Raw genomic sequence first — 26,804 nt, 5'->3', positions numbered from 1 at the left:
GGCACCGTCAAGCTGAGTGAGAGCAGCCGTGGAGGAGACACGTGATGTCCTCAGGACACGAGAAGCCCTGGCCTTCATTCCCAGATCTACCACTAACCTTGGACAAGACACTGGACATTGTGCCTCAGTTTCCCAAGCGCTGAAGCCATAATAATTACAGCCGGGCTGGATGCTTAGGAGGTTGTTTGTGAACCGCCCCGCCAAGTGCCAACCCTGTTATTATTCCTGGGCCCTGTTATTAGACCTAAATCCAACTTGCTTAAGAATGAAGACTCCTGTGAAAAACACACAAATGGTTTCCCAGATCATCATTTTTATTAAAGTTCACAAGCAGCTGAAGGAAAAAAAAAAAAAACCAAACCCTAGAAAATGTAAATAAACATCATTCAGAGCATCGCAGACTGGCTGTGCACAAAATGTGCTCTTCCCGGCAGCAACGGGCGCTCACTGCTCCGAAAAGACCTTTATTGTTTGAAGCCATGTCAAGGCTCTTCATTACATTGCATCATTCAGCTGGCCCGGCTACAGCTTAACCTAATCCAGGGGCGAAAGGCAAGCCCGGAGCATCTGCAGGACCAGGTCTGCTGCGGAGGGAAGCGGGATGCTGGGGCAGTGCAGGGCCAGCGGTGGCCAGCCCTGGAAGAGGCCGGTCAGGAGCTGCACCCCTGTATCGACAGCCAAAATCCACGTGTCTTGCTCCACAGCGTGAACGAGGAGCGACTCGGGCTGACGGCTCTTGCACGGACAAACCCAAATGCAGTCGGCAGCCAGCGCGCGTGGATAACCTGGGGCAGCTACAGCCCAACCGCTGGCGGGCAACGTGCAGCCCAAACTGCTCGCACCTCTCCAAAGTGAAGCCAGGATGCTCATCGCAGCGGGAAGGAGGGGATCCCTCCCCAGCCCGCCCTGCCACCCTGTGACGCTCCCCTAGTTCGCTCATTTTCCCTCCGAGGCCCCCACAGAGGCGCGAGCTTTGCCCCGCTGCACCTCTGTTTCTGCTCATTTGCTAATTACGCCCTCACCCACGCGCTGCTCGGCGAGCGTGGCGGGGAAACTCAGAAGACCGGCTCTGAGCACGCAGCGGGTTTTATCTGGTGAATATCTCAGCAGCAGTGCCGGTGCCTTGGCACGCTAACAGAGCCGCCGTGCTCTTCCCAGCAGCTGCGTACGGGGAGCTGCCTGGCCTCTGACCAAATCGCAACCGGCTGCGGCGAGGAAAGGGGGGGAAAAAAAAAAGGCCCAAAGTGCAAAACAAAAGGCACCTGCCCTGTTTCGCCGCGGTACCTGGTGCTGCTGGCAGCCGCCCCGAGCGCCCACGCTTAATGTTTCAGCAGCCATCGCCTCCGCAGGGCAGCCAGAGGATGGGGAGAGCCAGGTGCTCTCCGCTCGGCTGCCCCAGCCCCTTTTCCCTTTAAAAAACACTTCCAAGTCACCCAAACAGCAGCCATTGCCAATGGCAAGTTCACTGCATTTAAAAAAAAAAATAATATCTCTTAGCTCCCCCACCCCCAAAAAGTAACAAAAAGCATCTAATGGCTCCCCATGCCGTGCTTGCCGAGGGGTGCACACCCTCCATCTCCCCAGTCCTGTCGGGCCACCAGCACCCACGAGCCATCCCCACGCCCCCGTACCCAGCCTCAGCCCGGCCGCCAGCGCTCCCGGCTCCTTGCCATCCCTGCGCGGTGGCCGGTGGTGGGGCTGGGTGGCCCTCCGTGCCCCCGTGGCGTGGTGCCGGCAGCGGGGCCAGCTGTGCCTCCTGCTGCTGGTGCTGGGAAGGGATGCGAAAGGCTCCTCGGGAGGGGATGCGAAAGGCTCCTCGGAGTCCTGTGCAGGAGGATGGGAGGGACTCGGTCACCGTGTTGGCTCCAGCAGCGAGACAGGGGACATGGATGTGACTCTGGAACCTGGGGAGGGAAAGAGAAAGCTCATTAAGAGGCGTGATGCTTGGCTCAGCCCGCGCAGGGGAGGGCACAGCTGTCCCGATGCACCAGAAAAGGGGTTGCACATCGGCAGCTACTGGGGTAACCCCCCGCCCCGAATCCCAGAGGTGGGTGGAGGTGGAAAGCAGCTGGCTGGTTTGGGGTTTGGGGTGTGCTTTGCTTTCACAGGAGAGGGGAGAGAGTGGGCGTTCAGCTGGGGAGGGCTCAGAGCACCGGGGAGCCGGGCAGAGCCAGCCAGGAAACTTCCGTGGACGTGACAAGGGAATGAAAAGTTGAGGGAAATGGAGTTTTAGCTTTTTTTTTAGGGCAGGGAGGAGGGCCCAAAAACTGGAACAGACAAAACAAAAAGACCCTTTTTCTCTTTTTCCACCAGTTCCTCCAAAACCATCAGTATGACTGATGTTTCCAAGGGGTTGATTAATCCAGTCTGGGGCTGAGCTCAGACTGCATATGTTTCCATCTGCCCAGGGTTAGGAAAAGCCTGATTTTCATCGACTTTCCTCCCCAGGCCAGCCACTCCCTTCCAACGCTGCCTGATAAACTGGCTCCAGAGACAACCAGCCGCTTGGAAAGAGCAGCAGCGGCAAAAAACTGCAGTCCCTGTTTATCCGGCCGTGCTATTATGCACATGCAAATGGGTTTCCCTAGGATCCACCGAGAGAAACTGGCTGTGACTTTGTTCCAGCAATACCAGTGAGGTTGTAACAGGTTGCAAGCAACCAACCCAGCAGCACGCAGGTGAGCTGCGGCTTTAGGAGCTGGGAGATTACCCTGAGGATCTTTTAGGCTGCCGTTTGCAGGCACCTGGGGCTTTTGCATAGGAAGATGTCCGGCTGCGAGCAGGGCTCTGCGGACGGAGCCAGGAGCAATGCACGGCAACAAAACCCTGCAGCTTCTTGCAAGGTAAAAGCTGACCAAGCGCTGTTCCACGTGGAAGGGAAGCCAAACCAGGCAGCAGTAAAACCATCTTTGCAAAAGGCTTGTTGTCTAAGCTGTAATTAAATAATCAGGAAAAGTCACCGAACAGATCCGACGTTTAGTGTAACCGTGGTATCAGAATACAGTTCTGGGGTGCCACCCCGCAGCCTTCGCAGGAGCCAAGCCCACCCAAGGGCTCCGACTTGAGCCACAAAATGGGCTCTGAGCTTTTCGGATGAGCCCCAGGAATAAGCGCCTGAGCGGTGCCTGGCCATCAGTCTCCGCTCCCTACAGCCCAGGCCGTGAGGAGGGTCCCGCAGGAGCTAAGGCGCTGGGAGGGGAACCCCTGGCTCCTACCTGCTACCTCCCTGCTTCTTTTGAGATGGGAGCTCTGACATCTCCGCCCCAGGGGAGCGTTTGCGGCTCAGGAGCCAGCACAGAGGGATGCAGCGACTTCCCTCTCCATCTCCTCTTCCCCAGCTGGGACGTGCAGCCTGCGAGTGGCTCCCGCTTCCCCAGTGACCCTCGCAACCCCCAGCTGAAGGCTCCTCTCTGGTCCAAGCCCATCTGTGACTCTGCCCTATGAAAATGAGAGCATCGCACAGGACAGATCATTTGGAGAAGCCACTTTTAATTTGGAGACAGGCAACTTGGAAAACCTGTTCCTGGTACCACCCAAAGTCACCTCCTGGGAGGTGTAGAGTTGTCCCCGCATCAATTGTCACTGACAACAGACCACCCAGAATTGTCCCCTGAGCTCCTGGCTGGGCTTTGCTTGTGTTTATAAACTCAGAGAGTCTTTATTAGCTGAGTGCTCAGTATTTTATTTCCCTATTATAACGATTCACCTCCTCGTGGCTCCACCACCACGGGTGGGAGGAGACTGGGCTTTCATGTTTCATATTGCTAATCACGCTTGATCCCTGGAATTAACTGCTGGCAATCAGCACTAAATTAATGTCACACGGCCTCCTTGGCAGGGGCACTGGGACCTCTGCCGAAAGGTGCCCCTGCTCCAGCCGGGAAGGGTGAAGGCCATGCCCTGGAGGAAATGGTTCCAGCTGATCAGTTTTATGCTTTAAATGAAAGGCAGGCTTGGTATTTTATGATCAACATTTTTCAAGGACGTATTATTTGGGTTTCAGGACTGGTATGAATGCAACCTCACCAGTTTATAGGTGAGAAGGTTGCTTTTTCATGAGTACAAAGTACTATTTCCTACTGTGTGATTGCCCAGGCCTTTCCCCACTCGCCCAGCTTGCTCTGCTCTGAGGGCACCTTGGATGGTCCCTCCTGAGCCTTCTCCAGCTGACGGGGGTTCCCAGAGGATTAGCATTCCCAAAGCACACCAGCACCTGGGCACCTGCTGGCCAGCCTGCCTTCTGCATGCCCTTTCTTGAAGGAGGTCACCCTAGGGACCAAAAGGGGTGTTGCAGCAGAGACCTCGCGCGGTGGGAGCTGTAAGACAGAAGATCCCTCGGCCAGACCCGCTGTGGGACGATGGAGCAGACGCAGGACCCTATAGCCAGGTAGCCCAGTTCCTGAGCCCAGTTTTGGCACAGGTGCAGCCAGGACAGCCAAGGCAAGCGTGCGGGATGGGGCTGGTGCGTTCAGTCTGGCCTTCGCTCGTCCATCTTGGTGCTTTATTTAAGGAGCTGTCACAGTGGCTGAGGCCGTAACAATAACTTAGTTTGAAAAAAAAAAAAAACAAAAACAACCAAACTAGAAAAATGAAGTGAAAAGACATTCTGTCTGGCAAGAATTCATGTATATTTTAAATACTTATTTTAACTGAAGAGTGGAAGCAAAGCCAAAAAAACACATAAAACCCTCACACAGTGACTTTTCACCAGTTTTATTTGCAGATTGGCATATTACGGTTCCTAGTTTTCCTGTGCTTGTGCCAGTCTTGAGATTACAGGGGGAAAAAATTATATAAGCCCCACAAAGCTGTTTATTAGGTCTGAACAACCCAAATGCAGTACAGAGGAAAATGGCAGGAGAGCAAAATAATGTCTCTGTGTCTTCGGAGACTGCTTGTTATTCGGTGGCTGAAGAATCAACTCCCACCTCAAAATATCCTTATTTCTATTCCCAGCAGTGTGGCTGGTGTTGAGCTTTAATATTCAGACACATCTGCTACCAGATAAAATTAATTTTCAGCTCTAGGATGGCTCTTAAAGGGAGGCCCCATTGACCTGAGTTGAAAATGATGGAGTCCTCACACTCTTTGCTGCAATATTTAATAGTTAATTAGATTGCTGAGCCACTGTGACAGATGCTAGGCAACGCCTGAGGAGGAGAATTTGGAAAGGCCATTATCTTCCAGTGCTGGGAAAGCTCTCAGAGATCTCCTTTTAACCCCTTCCACTCTTGCCCTGCCCTCACTGTGGTCCAACCCATGTTAAAACCAGGTGTTTCGCAAATCAAAGGCCAGCATAATGCTCTGGATGCTTTTTTTTCCACCCGAGAAAAGCAGGTGGTCATGTTGGGCAAATGCCCAGCAGAGGTGCCAGGAGCTCCTCCTCGATCCCAGCTGGCATCAAAAGAGATGATCACTGGGAGATGCCAGTAATTTCACCCGCTGGGCGATTCCCAGGCGCACCAACCACACCAAGTGGGAAGCAGGGAAGTGAGAGGGTGTTAGAGAGTTTGGGCAGCATTCTTTCTTCCCTGTATTAAGTGAAGTGGATTTTGATGAGTCTATGGAAGAATTTTCCTCCCCACAGTCCCCACCTTCCAAATAAAACCGTAAGTGAAGCTTGTCAATCCCGCCCCCATACGCAAGGGTTTCCCAGCTCCTCCAGCTAGCTGGGAGGTCGTCTCCAACCACCAAAGCAGGGTTGTGTGTGTTGCTGGCACTGTGAAACCTGCAGACTGAGCTAGCAGAGATGTTATGGACTTCCTGGGAAGATGATGCTATCCCCGTGTTGCCCGTACCAATATCTGCTTTCACGATGCAAGGTAAGAAGAGTTTTTGGCCTTTGCCTGGCCAGCTGCATCCTAGCACAGATTGGTGAAGACATGCAAAGGTCTGTGGAGTGAAGCTGGTAACCAGAATGGCAACAAAGCATCCCACTGGGGAGGAGTGAGGAGGAACCAACAGCCCTGTCCTGTAGTGTTGCAATAGCACCTTCTCTGATCAAGCGAGAACCGGAGCACCAGAATGAGACAGGACATCATGAGTTTCCATCAGCTATCTTATTCTCACACACCCCAAAACACCAATAAACACATTCTTCTTCTGGTTACAAAACCCCTTCCCTCCCACTCAGGTCTCACACAGAACTCTTAGAAGTTCTCATTTAACAAGCAACAGTCTGGATGTTAAATAAACACCAGGACCATCAAATGCACTGTGGCTTCTAAGCTTCTGCTACCCACTGAAATGTAAATACAAAGCACAAAAAGAGATCCAGGATTCACCAGCATCCCAAGGGTCACTTGCCTACATATTGATCAGTTCTGAATAAATCACCTAGATACACATCAAAAATATCAAACTACTGAGACTTTTTCCAAAGCACTTGTTGCCCTAGTGTCTCCCAGGACTCATATGCAAGTGCTTTTAGAAATGGTAACCCCCTCAACGGCATGGGGACAGGATGTATTCTATGGTGATAGCCATGAGAGCAGGCATGGACACATCTGCCCTCCCCTACCCATCCACACACAGAAGGGTGACGCTGGCACGGCCAGCTAGCTTGGAGTGAAGGCAGAGGAGCTGTGACCTGCTTGCAACCATCTATGTAGATGTATCTCTTAAGATACTGGGAGGATCATCTGGAAACAAGAGAAACGTGGGAGCTAGCTAAGACTTACAACATGGCAGAGGTGATTACCCTTTTCTGGCCCTGCATCCCACCTCTAAATGCTTCCTTCTCATAAAACATGAGCAACCTGGAACCCGTGGCTTCAGCGTGGTGCGTAGATGCAATTGAGGTGAGAAAGCAAGTTTCAGTTTAAAAGGAAGAGACCCTTACCTTATTGACCTCCTGGATACAAGCCCCCAAGTCCTGACCCTCATCATGATGGCAAGTGCTTCCAGGTGCTGACAAAAGCTGTGGGGATGAGCGAGTAAGGCACCGTTGTGATACAGTTCCACGTGTCTGACATAGGGTCGTAGCAGTCCAGCGTTTTGCACCTCTGAGTCCCAAAGTAACCCCCCACCACGTAGAGTTTATTCCCGGAGGCCAACGCGTGGCATGACATGCGCTTGGCTGTCATGTCCCCAATGCGCGTCCACTGGTCTGTTTCGCAGTCAAAGCGGTAGGCGGATGCTGCTGTGAACTCTGTGTCTCCCCCCATGATGAAAATCTGGCTGCCCAGGACAGCGGCTGCCGTGTAGCGCCAGGGCTGTGGGCATTCAGCTTTGATCATCCACCGATTCTCAGCTGGATCATAGCACTGGACTTTGGACACCATGTCTCGGTGAATGCTGGTCCCACCAAAGACAAAAAGCTTCAGCCTGGCGCTCACCACTGCAGCGTTGCTCACTCCATCTCTCAAAGGAGCCACCATCATCCATTTGTTGGATACGGGATCGTACTTCTCTACTTGCTTCAAGGAAACAGAAGGAGATGCAGGAAAGACTCCAGCTACTGCAGTGTGTCCACCAACCACATACAGACAGTTTTCCAATTCAGCCGAGCCATGCCCAAACCGAGCTATTAACATTGGGGCAGCTTTTGACCATTCCTCATGAACAGTGTCATACACCCATACGTCTTTTGAGACCCCGTTCTCTGAGCCCCTGCCTCCAGTGATATATACTTTGCAGCCAATGGCACAGGCACTAAACTCCTTCCGTGGACTCGGCAGGTCTGCTTTGGGGATAATTTCCTTTGCTTTGTGATCCACTTGGTAGATCTTATCACACATGAAGGTCTGTCCTCCCAGTATCAGCAAGGTGTGCCCAGCAGCTTTGCGGGGCCTGGCACAGGGACTGGTGACCACCCCATCATGCTGGAGGATCTTCTTCTTGCACTGGATAGCTTCATCCAAGACAAGCTTGTTCCTTTCATCCACCATGATCAAGTCCTCACAAGCCAAGGCTTCCTTGAGGCATTCAGAAGGAAGCAAGGCCAGACGAACGTTCCTCAGAAGTTCTGGGAGATAAGCCTTCCGCTCATCCAGATCGTATTTCACCCACTGGATGACAGCCTTAAAGACCTTTTCTTCATCCTCAATTTCCAGCTCATCACTGGAGATGAGATCCAGCAGAGTGTCCTTGGAAAGATTGTTGAAGTCCTCACTCTTGTGAACAGTCTCAAAGTTGACCAGGCACATCCTCCAGGACAGCTCATAGAGCCGCCGGCACTGATGAGCATCCGAGAGCAGCATCATGCCCAGGCAGTTGGAAGGGTAGAGGTTCTTCTCCAGGAACTCAGCCGCTGCGTCTCGGACGTCATGGAACTGCAGCATGTCTCCAGCCTCCAGGAGGGACTCAGCGTTCTCCTCATTGATGATGATCCGAGAGGAATAAGCGAAGTCTAGCAGTAGCTCCAGCACTTCTGGGTGGAGACTGTCATGGAAGTTCACCTCATCATCCAAGCTCTCCCGGAGGCCGTTGCTAAACATGGCTTCAAAGTATCTGCTGGAGGCAGCCAGCACTGCCCGATGACATGGGAATGACCTGTTTCCTGCCCAAAGGGTGACATCGGTGAACATGCAGTGCTTCCGCAGGGTGTTCAGATGGGACAAGACGCAGTCCGGGTGGGAAGCTTTGTGAAAAAGCAAGATGTTCATGGAGCCGGTGCTAGTCCGGGATTTACGGTTCTCGTGGACGCTGACTGACATGATGACAGAGCTCTTGCCTGCAGAGAAAAAAAAAAAAAAAAAAACAAACCAGAAAACCCATTATTCTGTTGTTCTTACTGATGTAAGGCACAGAGAATATACGTGATCCAACTCTGGTACACCTGAATGGACCTCAAACGTGAACAACCAGGCGACACCCCAGTGCTCCTGCTCTGTGGGTGCTCCTGCACCCTGGCTTGCAGAACCCATGCCTCCTGCTGCCGACGCACCCTCACGTCCTCCGAAAATTTAACTCAGGCTGAGCAGGGTGGGAAGGCGGAGAGGGGTGAGGGGGGAAATTCTGCACTATGGTTTCAGCAACGGAGCAACAAAGTGAAGCAATCAAAACCCAAACTTGACGGTAAATTGTTTCAACAGCCCCTAGAGGGTATTGGCAAACCGCGGAGTTATTTTTCCTTAGAAAACAGCATTAAGAGAGCAGTCTATCCAGGATAAAGGGCACCGGTCTGTTCTTGGCTCAGCAGAAATCAAGTTTGGCTTCTGATTTTCATGAAGATTACTGCAGGTTTAGGAAAGGCAATTGTGACTGGTTTTATTTATGGAATATTTAGCGACCAGCGCAAGCCAAAAGTTTTGAAAAAATTTTACCAAGCCCTTTCAGTGTAGTTTTTGTTGATAAAACTCACCGGACACTTCATGTGACTTAAACATTTTGCAGGACAGGTTCACATCAGAGAATAAGATAAGAGAGACAGCCAAATTATGCTTTTTAACAGACAGGCAGAAGCAAACACAAGGCTTTTATTAGCTAATATTTCATTTAAGTGCTACCTGATACCTATCCTGGCCTGTGGAAGAAAAGGCCTTTGGACCAATCAAATTAACAGTACTTAGATGATAAAATCCAAGTCATTTGCTCCAAAATATTTTATCCAGCTCTATTTTGTCCCCCATGTAACTAAAGTAGACAGATATGCATACAGTCCTCTCTTACAGCAGAAAGTCAGTGCTGAAGTTGGTAGCACGACTGTCCTGAGGTTTGAAAAATGAGCCTGAAAAAAAAAGAAAAATGGGGTCAGCCTGCTGTGCCTGCACTACGGGTCCCTGTGGCAGCAGACACAGCAAAGCCATCACGGGCACGACACTAGATGACACGCGTTTTTCAGTAAAAGAGACTCTCCTTGGCTACAAGTGGAGTTTGCAGGCAGGCAGCCCGCTTAAATAGGCTAAAGATGGGGGGCAAGTCACAGAGCTCGGGGGGATCGGAACTGTCCCAGGAGCGTTTCAGTGCTTAGGGCAGTGAGGATGCTGTTCGGATGCACGGGAGCATCAGGGTCTGCCGCCTTCAGCTCAGCTTCCCTGCCAACACAAGGCAGCCGCGAGAAACAGCTACAAGCTGAGGAAAGTGGGCCTAATTCACAGGAAAAAGGGGCTGCCTGAGAAACACTATCCAGCTCTGCTAGATCTCCCTTCTCACCCAGGACTATTTTTCTATCCCTTTTCTACGCCCTCTTCCCCAAAACACTGCCGTTTTGCTTTGTAGGCTGGAGAAACCAAGGCTGAAATCCCACAGCATCCTGCTCCAGCCACCAAATTCTTTAGAAATCAGTAATTAGCCACAGAGATAAAACCGGGGGCAGTTTTTTGGCCTCCATGTTTGCCCAGTCTCAGCCATTCCTCAACCTCTCACTCCCTTTTGGCCTCCCGTGCCCATTTTGGCATCCATGCTTGCTCAGCCTCAACTCCTCCTTGGCCTTCCACTCCTTTTTGACCTCCACGCTTGCTCAGCCTAACTCTTCCTTGGCCTCCCACCCTCTTTTGGCCTCCATGCTCGATCAGCCTCCACCCTTCCTCAGCCTCCCACCCCATTTCACACTTGTTCAGCCTCAACTCTTCCTCAGCCTCACACCACATTCTGACCTCCTTTGGCCTCCCACCCCCTTCTGCCCTCCACGCTTGTTCAGCCTCAACCATTCCACAGCCTCCCACCCACTTTTGGCCTCAATGCTTGTTCAGCCTCAACCATTCCACAGACTCCCACCCCCTTCTGGCCTCCCACCACCTTTTGGTCTCCATGCTTGCGCAGCCTCAACTCTTCCTCAGCCTCCCACACCCTCCTGGCCTCCCACTACCTTTTCGCCTCAACACTTGTTCAGCCTCCACCACACCTCAGCCTCCCATACCCTTCTGGCCTCCGTGCTTGCTTAGCCTCAACTCTTCCTCAGCCTCCCACCACCTTTTGACCTCCCAACCCATTTTGGCCTCCATGCTTGTTCAGCCTCAACCATTCCACAGCCTCCCACCCCCTATTAGGCTCCACACTTGTTCAGCCTCAACTCTTCCTCGGCCTCCCACCCTCTTTTGGCCTCCACACTTGTTCAGCCTCAACTCTTCCTCGGCCTCCCACCCTCTTTTGGCCTCCACACTTGTTCAGCCTCAACTCTTCCTTAGCGTCCCACTTCCTTCTGCCCCCCCCCCCCTTTCTGGCCTCAACGCTTGTTCAGCCTCAACCATCTCTTAGCCTCCCACCCCTTTCTGGCCTCCCACCCACTTTTAGTCTCCACCATTGCTTAGCCTCAACCATTCCTCAGCTTTCAACCCTCTTTTGGCCTTCACACTTGCTCAGATTCAACTCTTGCTCAGCCTCCCACCCCGTTTTGGCCTCCACGCTTGCTTAGTCTCAAGCATTCCTCAACCTCCCACCCCCCTTCTTCCTACCTGTGGAAGAAAAAGCCTTTGGACCAGTTAATAGTACTAATAGGACCAGTTAAACTAATAGTACAGACCCTGTTCGGATGCACAGGAGCATCAGGGTCTGCCACCTTCAGCTCAGCTTCCCTGCCAACACAAGGCAGCCAGGAGAAATGGCTATGAGCTGAGAAAAGTGGGCCTAATTCACAGGAAAAAGGGGCTGCCTGAGAAACACTGTCCTGCTCTGCTACATCTTCTCTCTCACCCAGGACTATTTTTCTATCCCTTTTCTACACCCTCTTCCCAAAAACATTGCAGTTTTGCTTTGCAGGCTGGAGACACAGGGACTAAAATCCCACAGCATCCCTCTCCAGCCATCAAATTGTTTAGAAATCAGTAATTAGCCACACAGATATAGTTGGGGAAGGGTTTTTGGTTGGATTCTTTTTGTTGTTGTTTAGTTGTTTTTTTAACTTGCTCTTCGCAGCCCGAGGTTTCTCAAGGATCTCTCCCCCCTACAAGCACAAGGTCTACAGATCAGCCCTGTCCTCCCCAGCAAGGCTGAGCTCACCACCGTCACCCCAGCTCAGCACTTGGGGTCCCAGGGGAAACCACAAAACGCTGACAAAGTGGACGCAGCAGTCCCAGGCTGCCGGTGGGTCACAGCCTTGCCCTGGCAGAGACCTGGAGCCACACAACCCTCCCACGCTCCATGGGTGGATGACCTCAAGTGGAGGCAGATGGCCAGATAAGCTTCCTGACTCACGGTCTGCTCACGCGTTTCCTACCCCCTGCCTCTCCAGGGCCTCCAAAAGAGTCCAAATTCGACAAATAGTTGTGGGCACGTCCCTCCTTCCCCACCCGCTGCCATGAATTATTGAGGTCGGTCTTCCCGAGGCCTCACTCCTTCCTCAGGGCTCCCTCAGGCCAGGGAAAAGGCTCCTCCAGGCTTCTCTGTCCAGAAACGATAGCTTACCCAAGCAGCCACAACTCCTACTTGGCCTCCGAGCCGGGCAGGAGCATTGCATTGCCACGGGTATTTGGGTTGGATATGTGCGTGCTCCTCGCCAAAAATCCCTGCAGCTTGGGGTTGAGGCCGCCACGCTCGTTTTGCTTGGGATCGGAGGCTGCGCAGAATCAAGGCTCCAAAACAGGAAGGAAAATGCCATTACGGAGCAGCGCTTTGAAGCGCATCTGAGGGAAATGGTTTCCAACATCTACACCCAGCACAGGGACAACACTAATTTAAGAGGTTATATGGATTCCCGTGTCAAAGCTCTATAACGCTGAAGCGAGGAATACAAATGAAACATTCATGAGTCTGCTAAAAGCTATTGATTTAGGTTCCTATTCCTACAACCTCAGAAACCACCCCGCCATTGCTACTGCTTTCTTTGCTCACAGCTCAGGTCAGCTATTCAATGTTAACCTTTGATTTGCTTATGCACAAAAAATTAAGCAATTTATATAGGACTGCTATGGAAACAAACAAAAAGATCGCCGGAAGGCAGCACCATTTTTTCTGACACTTAAGATTAGAAAAGCCACTACTCAGGATGGAAGGAGCAGGTCATTTAGAAGTGAAAAATGTCTATATAAAAGCTGCAGCAGAGCCACTTTATATGTATATACAGACATATATGCACACACACACACACATATATATATGTAAAGTCTCAGGCTTCTAACATCAAACATCTTGCCCAGGGCACTGGGTAACCAAATAATATTTCTATCCAACGGGTACTGAACAGCATCCAGGGAATAAACTGGCAGGTAGTCCAGTCCCCATTAGCACTGCTCTTCATATCACCTTGTCCCACTACAGGCACCAACTGATCCCCAGTACAGCTGCAAGCCTGAAAGCTAAAGAGGCCACAGCCGCAGCCCCTTTACTTGGCCTCTCCTGGAGCCGGGTTATGACACTGGATGTCACTGGTCACAGATCAGCAGGGCTAGGCAGACCATTAAACTGAAACTAAAGCAGCCTCTGAACTCTGGTGTGCAGCCATCTCACCAGCAAGGCTTGCTTGTGCTTTTCAGCAACTTCAAACAGCTTGTTTTGAGGGCTTTCTTGAATCCTACCATAGCTGGGCACAAGCAGAAAAGTGGCAGGTACTAATTCTTCCCCTCACAAACACACCCCACCGCATCTCTCAGTCTGCCAGAGAACTTGGCATCATCCCACCCATATCAGATTAACAGAAACTGCAGGCAGCAGCTATTTCATCTGATGGGTTTCTTCCAAAATCTAGCAGCCTTGTAATCCTCAGAAGCCTGTAACTAAACGGATCTTCTGCACTTTTCATGATGTGCACAAACGTATGCTTCAATTTAAGCAATGTTTAACTGCAGCGACGAACAGGCTGGACCCATGACATGCTCTTATAAGCACTTCTCAGAAGCAGATGCATGCAGAGCAGAATTTGGCCCCTACCACATTCCTTGCTTCCCTTACCCAGCTACGGAGCTAAAGAGAAGAAACAGAACCACTCAGAACGAGGAATATTTTACACAAAGAAAGAAACCTGTCAGTGGCTCCTGCCAAGCCCCCACCTGCTCTGTGAGAGCTCAGGGGGTTATCGGAGCTCCCAGCTGCATCTTCCATCACGCAGGGAGCTATCACTAGAACAGACGTGTCAACACGAATAGCAGAAGGCATGACCTGAACAAACTGGGTCTTGGATTTCTCCACGCTGCATTCATTTTTTTCCTTTGAAAGGCAGTTATTGAAAAAATAAATATCTACTGCATAGCCTTTTAGAAGGATCTTACTGCACGCAGAGGCAGATGATAACCCATCTTCCATATGGATGAGGGCAGAGGGGCATCAGCTTTTTGACAGCTATCCAACGCTGTCTGCTGGCTACAGTATTCCCCTGGCTGTCTGCAGCCTTTGTACAGCAGGTATAGGGAAGACAGGTTTTTTTCCAGCAGAGCAAGATAAGGGGGCTTTGGAAATCCTTCCACTCACCCACACAGGGCAGACAGCAACCCCAAAGGAGGGCAGGAGTTGGCTCAGGGAGAAAAGACCCCTCGAATCTCAGCTCATGAACAAACACCCCAGCAGTCTCTCTGGACAAGACAAAGCTGGAAAAGAGAACAAGGGGGAAAACCAAAACTACAGAGCCGGCCAAACTCCCCACCCGAACAACAGCCACAGTTCTCCTGTCCAAGCACCTCTTGCTTCCTACAAACCATGCCCCAGCAGAAGGCTGTCCCTCCCAGGCTGGTGGGTCACCATGTCGGAGCCCTGCTGGTATGGGTCATTTAGGAGAACTTCAGGAAACACTCTATTACCTCTTGAAAAATCTAAGCAGCACTTAGAAATCAGATACTTTGAAGCCGTATCAGGCCCTGGTCCCCAATCACAAAAGCACTACATATGAGAGGACAGCTCAGAAGGACTATTGATACACAGACTGTATTTAGCTAGGCTTGGGGTTCCCCCCTCCATCTTAAGCCAGCAGGCTGTCCACAAATCTCCAATTTCATTCACTATCTGCAGGGAATCGCCAGCTGAGGTGCTGCTTCCTTCCAAGAGGACAATATTTGAGAGTGAATAAGATGTTCCCCAGTGGGACTTCAGGGGATCAAGAGCCATTTCTGCTTAGAAGGGCAAAACTACCGGATTTACAAGTGTTCTCCCAAGACCGTGAAGGTTGGCTAAACACCAACAAAAAGCCCAAATCCCATGAACCGAAGCTGGCACTTTCTGTTTGCCAATCAGACTTTCAGAGAAGCAGCAAGCAGAACATGTTTCTTTTTGCCCCACTCAACCATGAGCTATTTTAAAGCTGTAAATAAGTAAATAAATAAGCAGTAAGGTTCCCCGCTGGCTCAGCTCAGAAGACCTGGAAGAAGCTGCTCACGCCGCAGTGGAGATTCATTCCCAAGCAGACAGCCATACAGCCCTCCACGTATGGACTGCACTACAACCTATAGCCACTCCTTCCAAAGCAGAGCAGACCCGCCTCAAGCAGCCAGCAATGGCTGCTTTCACAGGGAGGCAGGAGTAAGATTAGTTTTTATTTTCTCTCCGATTTCACAATATCAACTCTTTGGGGTGAAATGCCATCTTGAATTCAGCCAAAGTTCAACTTCTCCCTGGAAGCAGTGGAATAAATTCTCTATCCGTTAGTAATGCGCCTGCTCCCTCGTCCCAAATATGTGTACCTTTCCAACGCCTTCATGGACTCCACCACCTGGTGCTTAGGCCAGCAACGCCATCCCAGGACAAAATTACTGGTATAGAACCAACTTCCCTCTTTTTACTGTAAAGAGTAGCAAACTAGAAACCTAAAGTCACCTACTGTGTTGTCTTCATGGGGAAGAGCTCCTTGCAAAGCTGCTTAGGAGAAAGAGCAGTGTGGCAACACACTGTCAAATGCAGAACCCACATACAGCTGCACTTCAGATGCAATTTCCCAGTGCTGGAGACCATCAAAAGGTTTGAGAAGGGGGATCTATTACATGCAGGCATTCACGTACTCACAGACACAGCTTGAGCTTCAAAAGCAGAAAAAAACCAACAGAAAACAGGAAAAGATGGTGGGGGAGGGAGACAGAAAACAAGAAAGGGAAAGGAACAAATGTAAAGATGTTTTCAGGTGATTTTCATGTCCTTGCATAACACAGTGGACTATCAGGTATACAGCTTGGAGCTGCTTGAAATGCTCGATACTAATAATGCCCTTCTGTAAAGAGTGCTTGAGATGAAAGAAATAAAAACAGCACCTGGCATTTAGTGCAGCACTGCACTTGTTGAGCGTGGAGCCTGGGCTGCTGCCAGGTGGGCAGCAAAGGACCTTCACCGCATCGTCCCTCTGCTCTGTCCGCACTCCTGCACGCCTGGATGCAGACTTTGCTCTCTAACAAATCAGGTTCATCTCCAGTAACTCCGGTGAATGTAGTGGTTTGCTTGTGTCAGCCAAATTTGTTCTTGTCTTCTTCAGGATGACTAACGCAGCAAAGATGCAACTGTGATTTTGCACGCTGGAATTCAGGCAGCGTAACTCTGCCATGAATCAGAGGGTATCTCTGTAACAGAGCTGGATTTGGCCTTCCTGACAAACTCTCATTGTTTCGTCATATTTGCAAATAGGCAAGCAAAGACAGTTGACCCCATCCCCCCAAAGCAGAATTGCTGATCCTGCCCCAGCCTTTGAGAATGGAAGACATCCTTATCGTTTCTTCTCATTTTCTCACTTTTTAGTCTAGCCTGTATATCCCAGACAGAAAACAGAAAGACCATGTGAAAGGCTTCTTCCGTTGGCTCAGACAGAAACTGGAGGTTTTCCAAGCCCAATTCTGTAGGCTCCAGGAGATCAGATTGTCTGGAGAAGGTCCGGGCACGTATCTGAACATGCTTACTAAAGCAAAGCTGAACTCAGAAACTCGGTCTGTCCATCACTGCTTCATATCCCATTCTCACCAGTACCCACCATTCCTCCCTTTAAACCTGTGCTCCACTCTGAGCCCAAAGCCACCACAAGAATCTACTGAATGCCAATTACCATAGAAAATAAAAGCAATATTTCCAAGCTGTACCAATTAGCGAGGTTCTTGTTCTATCTTGCAAAAGCACTGGTAAAAGGGGCAGTAGTGCCTCAAATCTATAAGACACGGACTAATCCGAGCCAAAGGCAACCGCGTTGTAACCAAAATAAAAATACCCATAGGAAATCCACTTTGCATGCAATACATGCAGTTTTATTTGCAAATCAGGTATTGGACTTGCTACTCTGCAACTGAGTTACTCCATAAAGCTTCTTGAGCTACCTGTGAGGCAACCAAATAAAGTTCACATCCACCACTAAGCACATAGGCTTTGCAGTTCCTGGGAATACCACACCCTCCTACAACCACTATCCAAATCGGGATAAATAACGCTTTTAGCCACAGTTCAGGCTCCAGACAATAGCTTTTCATTGCTACGCCTTAACCCCAGTGGATCTTTTCAGAGCCTGTGATTCATTTCAGAGGCTGCTGTGGGGTTTTGTCCTCCCCGCCTGCCCTCTAGCTCCACTAGTGAATAAATCCCATTCTGCCAGATCAATCACAGTCGCTTTGCAAAATGAATGCGGGGCTGCAGAGGAGGCAAATGAGTTTGCAGTCCCATCTCCCAAATCATGCTCAAAAAGGCTGCAGAATGGAAACAATCTACTTGATCACGGTATCTACCCCAGCCCCATCTGGGCAGGATAAAGTCCTTTTCAAGCAAGCCAACTTGCTAATCTGCTGCAAAGGCAAAAGGCCTTTGGTACTTCAAATACAGAGGAGCGGAACCACATGCCACTTCCCAGGGAGAGTTTAGAAGACGAGATGTGGTATATGTCAAATTAATGCCAGAATAACCACTGCAGTTGCTGACTCCAGAAAGCATATTCAGATCCTCCCACTCTCTCTTTGCGTACTGTGCCCAGCTCCCGGCGCTGAGGTTGGCAGAGCTGATTGCTCCGATGGTCAGGCTAACCAGAAGCCCTGCTATAGATGCTCATACCAAACAGGTCTGTCTGTCTGCCTGCCTGCTGTCAGGGCAGGACTTCAATTTTGTGCCTGGCCAGTTAACTTGGGGTTTTGTTTTGTCTTCTCTGCTCCCCTGCCAGGCAGGAGATCTTGGTGCAACTGCCAGGTTCAATTTGCAGGAGCTCATTTGCAATTCTGGCTGGAGTTCAGAGCTGTGGAGATGGGAGGCCCTCATACCTCCTGAACCCATTAGCCCCTGATGTTGATGGGCATGAAGGACAGCCATTCCCAACTGAATTGTAAAGCACTGACAGATATTGAAGGGTCTGGGGCTGCAAGACAGGGCATTGCTCATTGCCCTCTGGCTCTGGATAGAAGGAACAAATGTGACATCCATCTCTGATCTTTCCATTTCAGCATTAACACAGCATCAAACCATGCATTCAGCTTGCAAGTTCTGGACCCAGCATGGGAGCACCGCAGCAGCCCAGGATATCCTGGGCATCTGTGCACGTGTCGCAAGCAAACCAGAGTGATTGCCAGTGTGCTACTGTAATAAATTTGCCTGGCCACAATCTGACAGGCTGCCATATAAAACCGGTAGTCTTTGCAAAGTCTAATGGTCAGCAAGCAGACAGTGGTTACGGGACATGCAATGTTCCCAGGCTCGAGCGATGGGGGGAAGACAGAGCAGCCTGTACTGGCTGGAGTGATACTAATACTCACTGAGGGGATATAAAGTTGATAAGCAAAGACAGACCGATGTGATGGTGGTTAAAGGTCAGGCCAGGGGACTTGGGGCAGCTTGTTACAGCTAAATGCTTCTTAGCTGGCATTCTTGCAGCCACTCTTTTAAGCAATGCCAGCTACATTCACTGCAATTCAGTTACAGTCGATAAAAGACGGGAGTAAATCTACTCCTCAGTTCAAGTGCTGACACTGCTTCTTCAAACCTGCCCCTTCGACAGTCCCCGAGCGTCAGCCGCCGTCGCTGCCACGGACACCCCGGGCCAGCTCTGCCCGTCCTGCTCCACCTACTCATGCCCAAGGCCAAGGCACTGCTCAACACCCTCTCTTTTGTAATGCTGCCACTTCCCTCCCCATCTCCCAACGCGCTGCCCGTCCTCTTCCACCTCCACAGATGGCCTCATCCTGCCCTTCCTGTTTCACTCACCCACCTCATAAACATTGCCTAAAACCTCCTCTGGCGGTTAAGAAGGACCTGAACTCCTGCAGGCTTTGGGGAGCGGTTGGTTACTACTGTAGGGACAAAAATGGTGTCATAATTCACACGTACATTCGTACACATAGATACTTACACACTCCTTGTCCCCATCCAGGACCATGTCCAGCACTCACTCCAGCGCCGGAGGGACCATATTATATATCAGACACAGGCTCACTTTCACACATTTGGAGTACATGTCATGCAGCATCTTGTCATCTGTTCCCAAGCTGCCTGCCTTCACAAATTTCATTTGCCTAGCTCCTTCAGTCGAACGATTTTCAACCAGCCTTATCTCCTCTCCAAAACCACATCCGAGACACCATCCTCACTGCTTGAGTTACTTGAACCTGCCCCAAACACAGCATGGGAGGCTGCCACGGGGCACGCTTCGCATACATGCTGAGGCAGAAGGACTTCAGATAACAATCCCCAAATACTTGAGAAAAAAGGATAGGAAATTTAAGTTCCCCAGTGCTGAAGCTGCTTACAGTCTCCTGTGTCCACATTATAGTGCGACTAATTTGCTTCTGCAGCCAATTTCACTCTGGTTCTAGTCCTGAGAATCTTCCCACACCTTCCCGCTGCAGAGCAAACTCCCACCTACGCCTCCTCCCCAAGTGCTTCACTGAATATATATAGCCTTATCACAGAGATAAACCAGAGCAGATGGTTAAGGTTAAAGACAGAAAAGAGACAAAACGTGTTTTCAGGTAAGATTGATCTGAAGCAGCAAACAGGACAAGGAAAACAGAGGGGCCCCAGAAGGGTCCCATCTCACTAAGGAGTCAGAGCTCGTGAGAGATGGGCAAAGAAAAGAAAGTACAGGAGAGCTCAGACCTGGTTCACACCTCCTCTGACAGGAGACTATTACCAGAGCAGCAATCAGTACCACAGCTGAGTTCACAGCAGCAGCTGGCCACCACCAGAAACGCACAGGGTGTGTTACAAACATCTCGGGTTGCTCCTGAGGTAAGTTCAATAAAAACAAGTGTCACAAGACACAGGAAGGAGGGAGAAGACAAGGGAAGTTGTTAAAGTATAAAGGTTAGGAAGATGTTTGTTTTTCCTGGGGCTCTGGATCCGTCCTGGAGAGAAAGAAGTACATTTGGAGCAAGACTACAAAAGCTACGGAAGGCACCCCGACCAGGGAAGTCACTCCAGCAGATCACAAGAGAAGACACGCAGAGACTGCCAGGCAAAGAAAACAGGAATCAGTTCTGAAGCTGGGGCTCTCCACAGAAATAGTATGAAACGCTTAGGTGTCTGCTTATGAAAGACTGCGGAGAGAAGATTTTCCAAGCAGAGATTTGGAGAGTCTAAGCCCTCAACACCTCTAAATGCAAGTAAATGGATGAAAAATTAAAGAAAAAAACCCCAACTACCAAACAGGCTTGTAACTTTTTTAAATGCAAAGGGGCCTGCAAGGACAGCAGAGTGATGGAGAACTATTTTTTCTCCTCTGTCAGCTCAGCTCAGTCATTCGTACAAACATGCACATTTCTCTAGACCGGGTTACTTGAGCTGATTTCATCAGAAAGGCTATGGAAGTTGTGTCCCTTAAAGCACAGTTTTGAGAGGTATACGTACGGGGGGGGGGGGGGGGGGGGGGCAACGCCACTTTACTTCATATTCAAGAGATGAATAGCAGCTTTTTTTTTTTTTGCTTTAGAAAAGCCCTTCACCTCCCTAAGCATTTCACTGCCAGCTTTCTACGCCTGTGCAACCTGCCGACGAAACGCGATATTCGGAAACCGCGGGCAAGCCCCCGGGCCGGTGAGCGGGGCGGCAGGCTGCGCGCCCCCCTGCCGGGGACAGCCCGCTGCGGGCCGGGGGTGCCCGCGCTCCCCTGGCTCCGAATCCCGGCAGAAGCAAACCCGGCCTTACTGAGAGGGGCCAGAGCCGCATTCGGGAGCGGCGGCTGGAACCCCCAGCCTGGGGGAACAACTCACCGTCTCTCTCCGCGTCCGGCCAAGCCGAAACCTCCGGCAGCCCCCACGCCCTGCGCAGCGCTCGGCGCCCCGCTGCCCCCCAGCCCCGCAGGGCGCCCGGCGGGGAGGAGGGAGGGCGGCGGACAGCTGCGGGGCGGAGCGCTGCCGCGGCGGGGCGGCTCCCGGCCCACGCGTGGAGCGAAGGGCGGCGCGGCCCGGCCCGGCCCGCTCCCCGCGTACAGTGCAACCGCCGGGTGGAACCTGCCTCGCGTGGGGCTCGGGGGCGGGGCCGGCCGCGCCGCCGCGGCCATTCAGGGAGCGCCGAGGCCGTGACGCGCCTCTCCGCCTCGCCCCCCTGCGGAGCGGCGCATGGGAGGGGGCGGGCACGAGCGGTGAGCGGCGGCCAGTAGGAGGACAGGAAGGCGGCTTGGGGGCGGGACGACGGCGGCGCGGAACTCCCCGGGTCCTAAAGCCCGCTTTCCCCTGTGTCAACCCTGCTGAGCAGCTCTGCGCTGCCCGCTGCTCTCCCCGTGGGTCTGCTGCAGCCCCCACGCCGGCCGGTTTGGCGTTTCCCGGAGGGCTTGCGGCGTGCTCTGCGCTGGCACCCCGCTGCATTACCGCTGGGACTGCCCTTCGGCCTCGTGTAGAGTCACCCGTGACATCCCCGCGGCAGAAGCCGTTCCCCTCTGACCCTGGCCTTTGCCCCCTGAGTCAGAGCTCTGCTGGGTACTGCCCGGCTGCCGCTGGTGCTCTCAGGGCAGGAATCGGGCTCTCGGCTCTACACGTTCAGCAGGATCGGCACCTGACAGCCCGTTGTCCTTGCGTGTCACTCGCCCGCCTTCAACCCGAGGCTGCAGCGGGACGGTGAAAGTCAGTAAAACCCTGCTAAAATCCAGGCAGATTTCTGAAACCGCCGGCCTCGGCTCAGCAAAATTTCAGTGCGTGGGGAATGTGAAGGTCAACAAACTCCCACGGGGTCCCGTTGCCTGCAAGGATTTGCAGAGAGCTTGGCCCCTGGGTGGGGACGACCAGTCGGTCAGTGCCTTCATCTGCAGGGAGCAGGGGAACACTTGTCAGTGCCTCCTTTAGCAAGCACTGTGGGCCGAACAGTGGGGAAAAAGGCTCATTTGGAAACAATAACGTTTTTCACATAACGCGAGAGCAGCTGGAGGGGCCGGTAACGGTAGTGCCTCTGAGCCCCACGCGTGTTTTCCAACCTGTGCTCCGGGGAGAGGCACAGCAGTAACCGAGGAACTGGCCTGTACCATAGTTTCCCTGCGAGTGGCTGTGCCTCCCGTGGGATATGTGTAATGTTTCAGCTACCAGAAAAAAAGAAGCTGAAAGCTTTTTTGGATACACAGATTTTGGGGATACATGGAGGAGGCAGGGAAGAAGGTGTTCCTTATCTTCTCCCACCACCTCATTTCTGCAGGGCCCTACTCCCTATACTCAGTCGTGAGTGTTCAGTAATAACATTCAAGTGAAAAACTAACAGTTCGATTAAGTGTATCTCCCCAGATAATAGCTGGATGGAAATAACTAGGTCCAAAGAGTGCTGAACCTTCTGTACGCTCAGCCATGGACTTTTTAAGGGCTGCTCCTTCCGACCTAGTAAAGGAAATCTCTTCAAGTTTCCCACTGAAGTAACTACCACTGCTTGTCCTTGCTTCGCAGCAATGACTGCTATGAAGTGCTGCCTGCATGGCCAATTTTACACAGTGTGGGCATGGGAGGAGGTGGAAGGTGGCAGCTATGGGGATATATTGAAGCAAAAATCCCAATAAACACAAAATACAGCCCCTTCTCTTCCCAGGTTGAAACAGAAGATCAGCTACAGCTGGCAGAGGCTGTGTATGGTGAATAACAAAGTACACTGAAGATGTTCAACTGTATCAAATTTCTGGGTTTTTTTGGATCTGTGTTGTTCCAGGTCATTGCAGTTTAACTCTCAGAGTGCTGCTGTATTCCCAGCTATGAGCACAGCTACTCTTGAAAAGCCTGCAAATTGTACCAGGTCCTGTTAATGACATTAATGAGCTGCTCAGGAAGACAACAGGGATTTGTGCAAGAGGCGGGTGTGGTGGCATCCTGAACACATCTGTTAGACAACAACAACATGAAAGACAAAATTGATTTTCCCTTTTACTGCAGTCCCACCCGGCTGCTCCAGAGTATGAAAGAGCTGTGGAGGAAAGTACAGTCAAGTTTCTTAATTCTGAAGCACATTCAGAGTGCTACTACAAAAGCAAAATCCTGTCCCAGCAAGCTGTGTGTGTGAACCCAGCCTGTCTTCTGCAACCTGGCAGGGAGAATTTCTGGCAGCTGCCGGTCATAGGGACCTACAACGCTCAGAAGAGCTCTCTGCAAAGCTCTACCTGAAAAGATGCTTCTAAGACACAACGCCTAATGCTAATCTCCCACCCACCAGCTTTCTAGCTGTGTAACTCTCTCACTCATTCCTCCATCTCTGGCAAAGCTAAACAGAGGGCAGTCCCAGCAAACACTGCAGGAGACATCCTGTGCTGTGGTAGGGCACACATCTGGTCTTAAAATGCTCAAGGAGATAGGGATAGGATAATAGCTTTTGTTCTGAGGGAGCAGCAGAAGGCCAGATATGGTAGTGATGGGCACACCAGACACACAGACTGGCAACTCACCGTGAAGGAGAAGCTGAGCCAAACATCTGAGAAGGCAGGGGGAGAACAATGGGAATGCTTAATAGCAAAGGACAAAACCTTGGCAGACATTTTAAAATGTTTTTAAAACTCTTGTTAAAGAGGATTTAAGAACTAGGCATCTGTAGGGAAAAGAAGGTTGATTTATGATGAATGTTAATACCAGCTCCTTACATACGATACTGGCTTCAAGCATCCCTGAGGGTCTTTGAGGGACTAGTGCTATGCTTATGATTTCAGTGTATAGGGGAAATTGCATTATTAAATGAATCATGCCCTGCACTGGCCTTTGGTTTGATGTATGTAATGTGTAGTCAATGTTAGCCAGCTTGGGGACAGGATTCTGCAACATGTTGGCATTCTGAAAATAAGTTGGAAAACTGTTGACTGAGATCCCCTCCTTCGTTATAACCCATCAAAGGAAATAGAGGGTAAATATTTTAAAATTTTGAAAAAAAAAGATCCCTAAGTTTTAAATAAATAGCATTTACCCCTTGGACATATTTGTTTAGCCTAACATTCATTAGGGATGGAACATTTATATATTTGCAAAGTTAAGCATTTGATTTGACTTGTTATGGAATGAGCCCTAAATGCCTGGTTCCCGTTAAGTCCTCGCTTTACCAAATGTGGAGAATCAAAAGCTTTACCCTCCCCAGCATTCACTAGCTGTTTTTATCCATGTATAACATAAATCTGTCTCCTGAGGTAGTTGACTAAGTAGGTGATGTTCACAGAAGTAGCAGGAGGGATAAAAGCTGGCCAAAAAATCATGTTGTCTTCTTTGCATCTTTTTCTATTTTTCTCTGAGCATTCCCATCCTACAAAACCCAACTGTTCAAGGGGTTAAATAAAAATTTAGTGTTTTCCCCTCTAGGTCACTGGTCGCAGTCCACCACAGGTCATGCCACAACCCGCAAATGGCTGCTAAGTGGTCTGTGTGAAATTAGTTTAGTGGGTCTCAAGCCAGACACTAGTTGACAGATGCCCAAAAATCAGTACTCCAATTGGCTTCCTTGTTGGCAGTCACAGCAGGTTGGTCAAGGCCATGCAAATTCAGCAGTTGCCCGAGGCTAGGAGCACAAGACAAGGTTGCTTGTGAATACGTTCCTCTGTTGTGAATGCCAGAAGTCTTCAGAGAAGGTCACAGCACAATGCTATGAGTGCCACTGTCTGAGGACCATGCTATCACTTCCGATTCAGCTATCCAGGGAAGAGTGGAAAGGTGGAAAGAGTGGTAGGAAAGGTAGGAAAATGCTGCTGAAGACTCCCAGCAGAAGCAGCTCTGAGGTCAAGGAGAGGATGCAAGGTGGCAATGGGACTCTTGTTCAGAGTTTTCACCCTTGGCTTGTCCTGCATGGAAGAGCAGGCTGCAGAGCTGCCAGTCAGACTAAACCAACTTAGCATTCCCCTGCCGTAACAATAAAAATCCAATCTCCCTCCCTCTCGGCCTTTTCCTCCCGATGTCAAATTTAAACGACCTTACTTTTTTGGCAGCAGGAAACTTCACAATTAAATATAGAAGCAGAGCAGACTTTCAGATGGAAATTACAGCAAGGGAACAACAGATGGCATTGTTTGCTGGGCTGGAAAAGCTGCATCTGCTCCTAGAAGAAATGCTAATCGGAGCTTAATTAGGCATTCAGAGGGAACCGTACCCCATCCCCAGGACAACGGCCATGTGTACACGATCCTGAAAAACACAAGGAAGTAGATACAAAGTCATCAAAAATCCTCACTGGACCAAGTCCAAATTAGGTGCATAATGTGACAGGGTAACCCAGAGACTTTCCTTGTGCTGAAATCCATCCGAGCCACTCAAAATAAAAATGTAACTGGCAAAGACTTATTTTATTTCATTTGCAAGTGGTCAGTGATTTCATTCTCAGTTTCAAAGCAAATAATTCTAGCATAACACTGGAATCAGATCCTACTCTGACTGCTGAGTCTCTGAGGTGTGGCAAGATTAAAGGGTAGCCGAGATCTTTATGGCAAGTACCGCAAAAGGGAATAATAGAGTCGGAAAGATCAGTAACATGCACCTTGCCTAGGATAACCGATCCCTTCATAGAAACACAAAGGAAGAAAAGAGGATGGTGGAAAACGTTCTCTGGTTCATCCCAACTAGGTGTTCAAGCACAAAATGAGCCCCGTGGCAGGCAGTGCCTGGGCATGGCCCAAAGCAGAGCACAGGACCCTGTTCCTCCTGCCCTCCCTCAGCCCTGTCCGCTTACCCCGGAGGTGCAGGCAGGCAAGGCTCTGTCTGTCCTTATTTCAGTGTCTTCTGTTCGGGGTACCAAACTGCCACCTCAATTTGGAGCTGTTTGCAAAACAGGACTACCAAGCGTTTCACCAAGAGGCTAGCCCCAGTTGCCAAATTTGCTGGCACCGCAGGGAACCCTATTGTGCTGAGGCTTTGCATTCAAGCCCCCGTCTTGTTTTAATACCCTCTTTCTCCCCTAATTTGGGTCACTGCTGCCAGCCATGGCATGGTGCTCGGGCTGCTCTGTGTACCGGGGCTCACCATGCCACTTCAGATGCCTGGGACAACGTGCACCTCGTGGGCAGTGCTAGTGGGAACCCCCCTTCTGCTGATTGCACACCCTACTTCCAATAGCCTGGAAACATGCTGCATGGATAAATCAACACCCAGGCCTTTTACACCTAAAAGATGTTCATAAACAGGGATTGTTACTGATTTCAAACAATACTCTCCAAACGTTGCCAGAAAAATCACCGGAGATCAAAGGCATTTTGGAACAAGTGACTTAGAGCTGCAGTAAAGGAAAGGTTTATCTTGGAGCCGAGGCAACTTTCAGCAACTCCAAAGAGCGGTGAAGAGAAATGTAACAGGATCCTAAACCATTTCTTCCTTCAGCACCATTCTGCTTCAGAGGGATGTCAAATCCTGGTCTGGCACAAACCTCAGGGCAACTAGAAGAAAAAGTGATCCTCCTGACAAATGGCTTTGCTGCAGATGCTGAAGCTGTAGGCACTGATCACCCTTACTCCAGGGACTGCTGTGCCCCACTGCCACCACAATTTTGAGCCCCTGGCTTGGCTGGCTGGCTCTGTACAGCCTTCCATGGGCTGTGAGTGTGCTCTGCATCCCATTAAACATCATGACCCCCATCATGTCTCTTTGAGAGGAAGCTGGGAGATTTGCTGACTGTCTGTAGCTCACTGACAGCAGATT

The 26,804-nt window shown here is 50.6% G+C and overlaps 1 protein-coding gene across 6 annotated transcripts; it reads right to left on the bottom strand.

Annotated features, from left to right (window-relative positions):
* Positions 1 to 293: 293 nt before the first annotated feature.
* KLHL25 (kelch like family member 25) lies at positions 294 to 21,185 on the bottom strand. Of its 6 annotated transcripts, XM_075506236.1 has the most exons (4): positions 12,286 to 12,307; positions 7,338 to 8,674; positions 6,842 to 6,919; positions 294 to 1,904 (listed from the first exon to the last, which is right to left on the bottom strand). In XM_075506236.1, the coding sequence occupies exons 2-4, from the start codon at positions 8,655 to 8,657 to the stop codon at positions 1,638 to 1,640; spliced, it is 1,665 nt and encodes a 554-aa protein (XP_075362351.1). In that variant the 5' UTR covers positions 8,658 to 8,674; positions 12,286 to 12,307; the 3' UTR covers positions 294 to 1,637. The 6 variants fall into 6 exon arrangements, with proteins under 6 accessions (XP_075362351.1, XP_075362354.1, XP_075362353.1 ...); XM_075506239.1 differs by lacking the exon at positions 12,286 to 12,307 and adding an exon at positions 20,890 to 21,185 and having other exon boundaries at positions 1,765 to 1,904; positions 6,842 to 8,674; XM_075506238.1 differs by lacking the exon at positions 12,286 to 12,307 and adding an exon at positions 20,955 to 21,185 and having other exon boundaries at positions 1,765 to 1,904; positions 6,842 to 8,674.
* Positions 21,186 to 26,804: the final 5,619 nt, after the last annotated feature.

This window comes from Mycteria americana, chromosome 6 (genome assembly GCF_035582795.1).
Source record: "Mycteria americana isolate JAX WOST 10 ecotype Jacksonville Zoo and Gardens chromosome 6, USCA_MyAme_1.0, whole genome shotgun sequence".
Classification (NCBI taxonomy): Eukaryota; Metazoa; Chordata; class Aves; order Ciconiiformes; family Ciconiidae; genus Mycteria; species Mycteria americana.
This window is presented reverse-complemented; position numbering and strand designations above follow the sequence as displayed.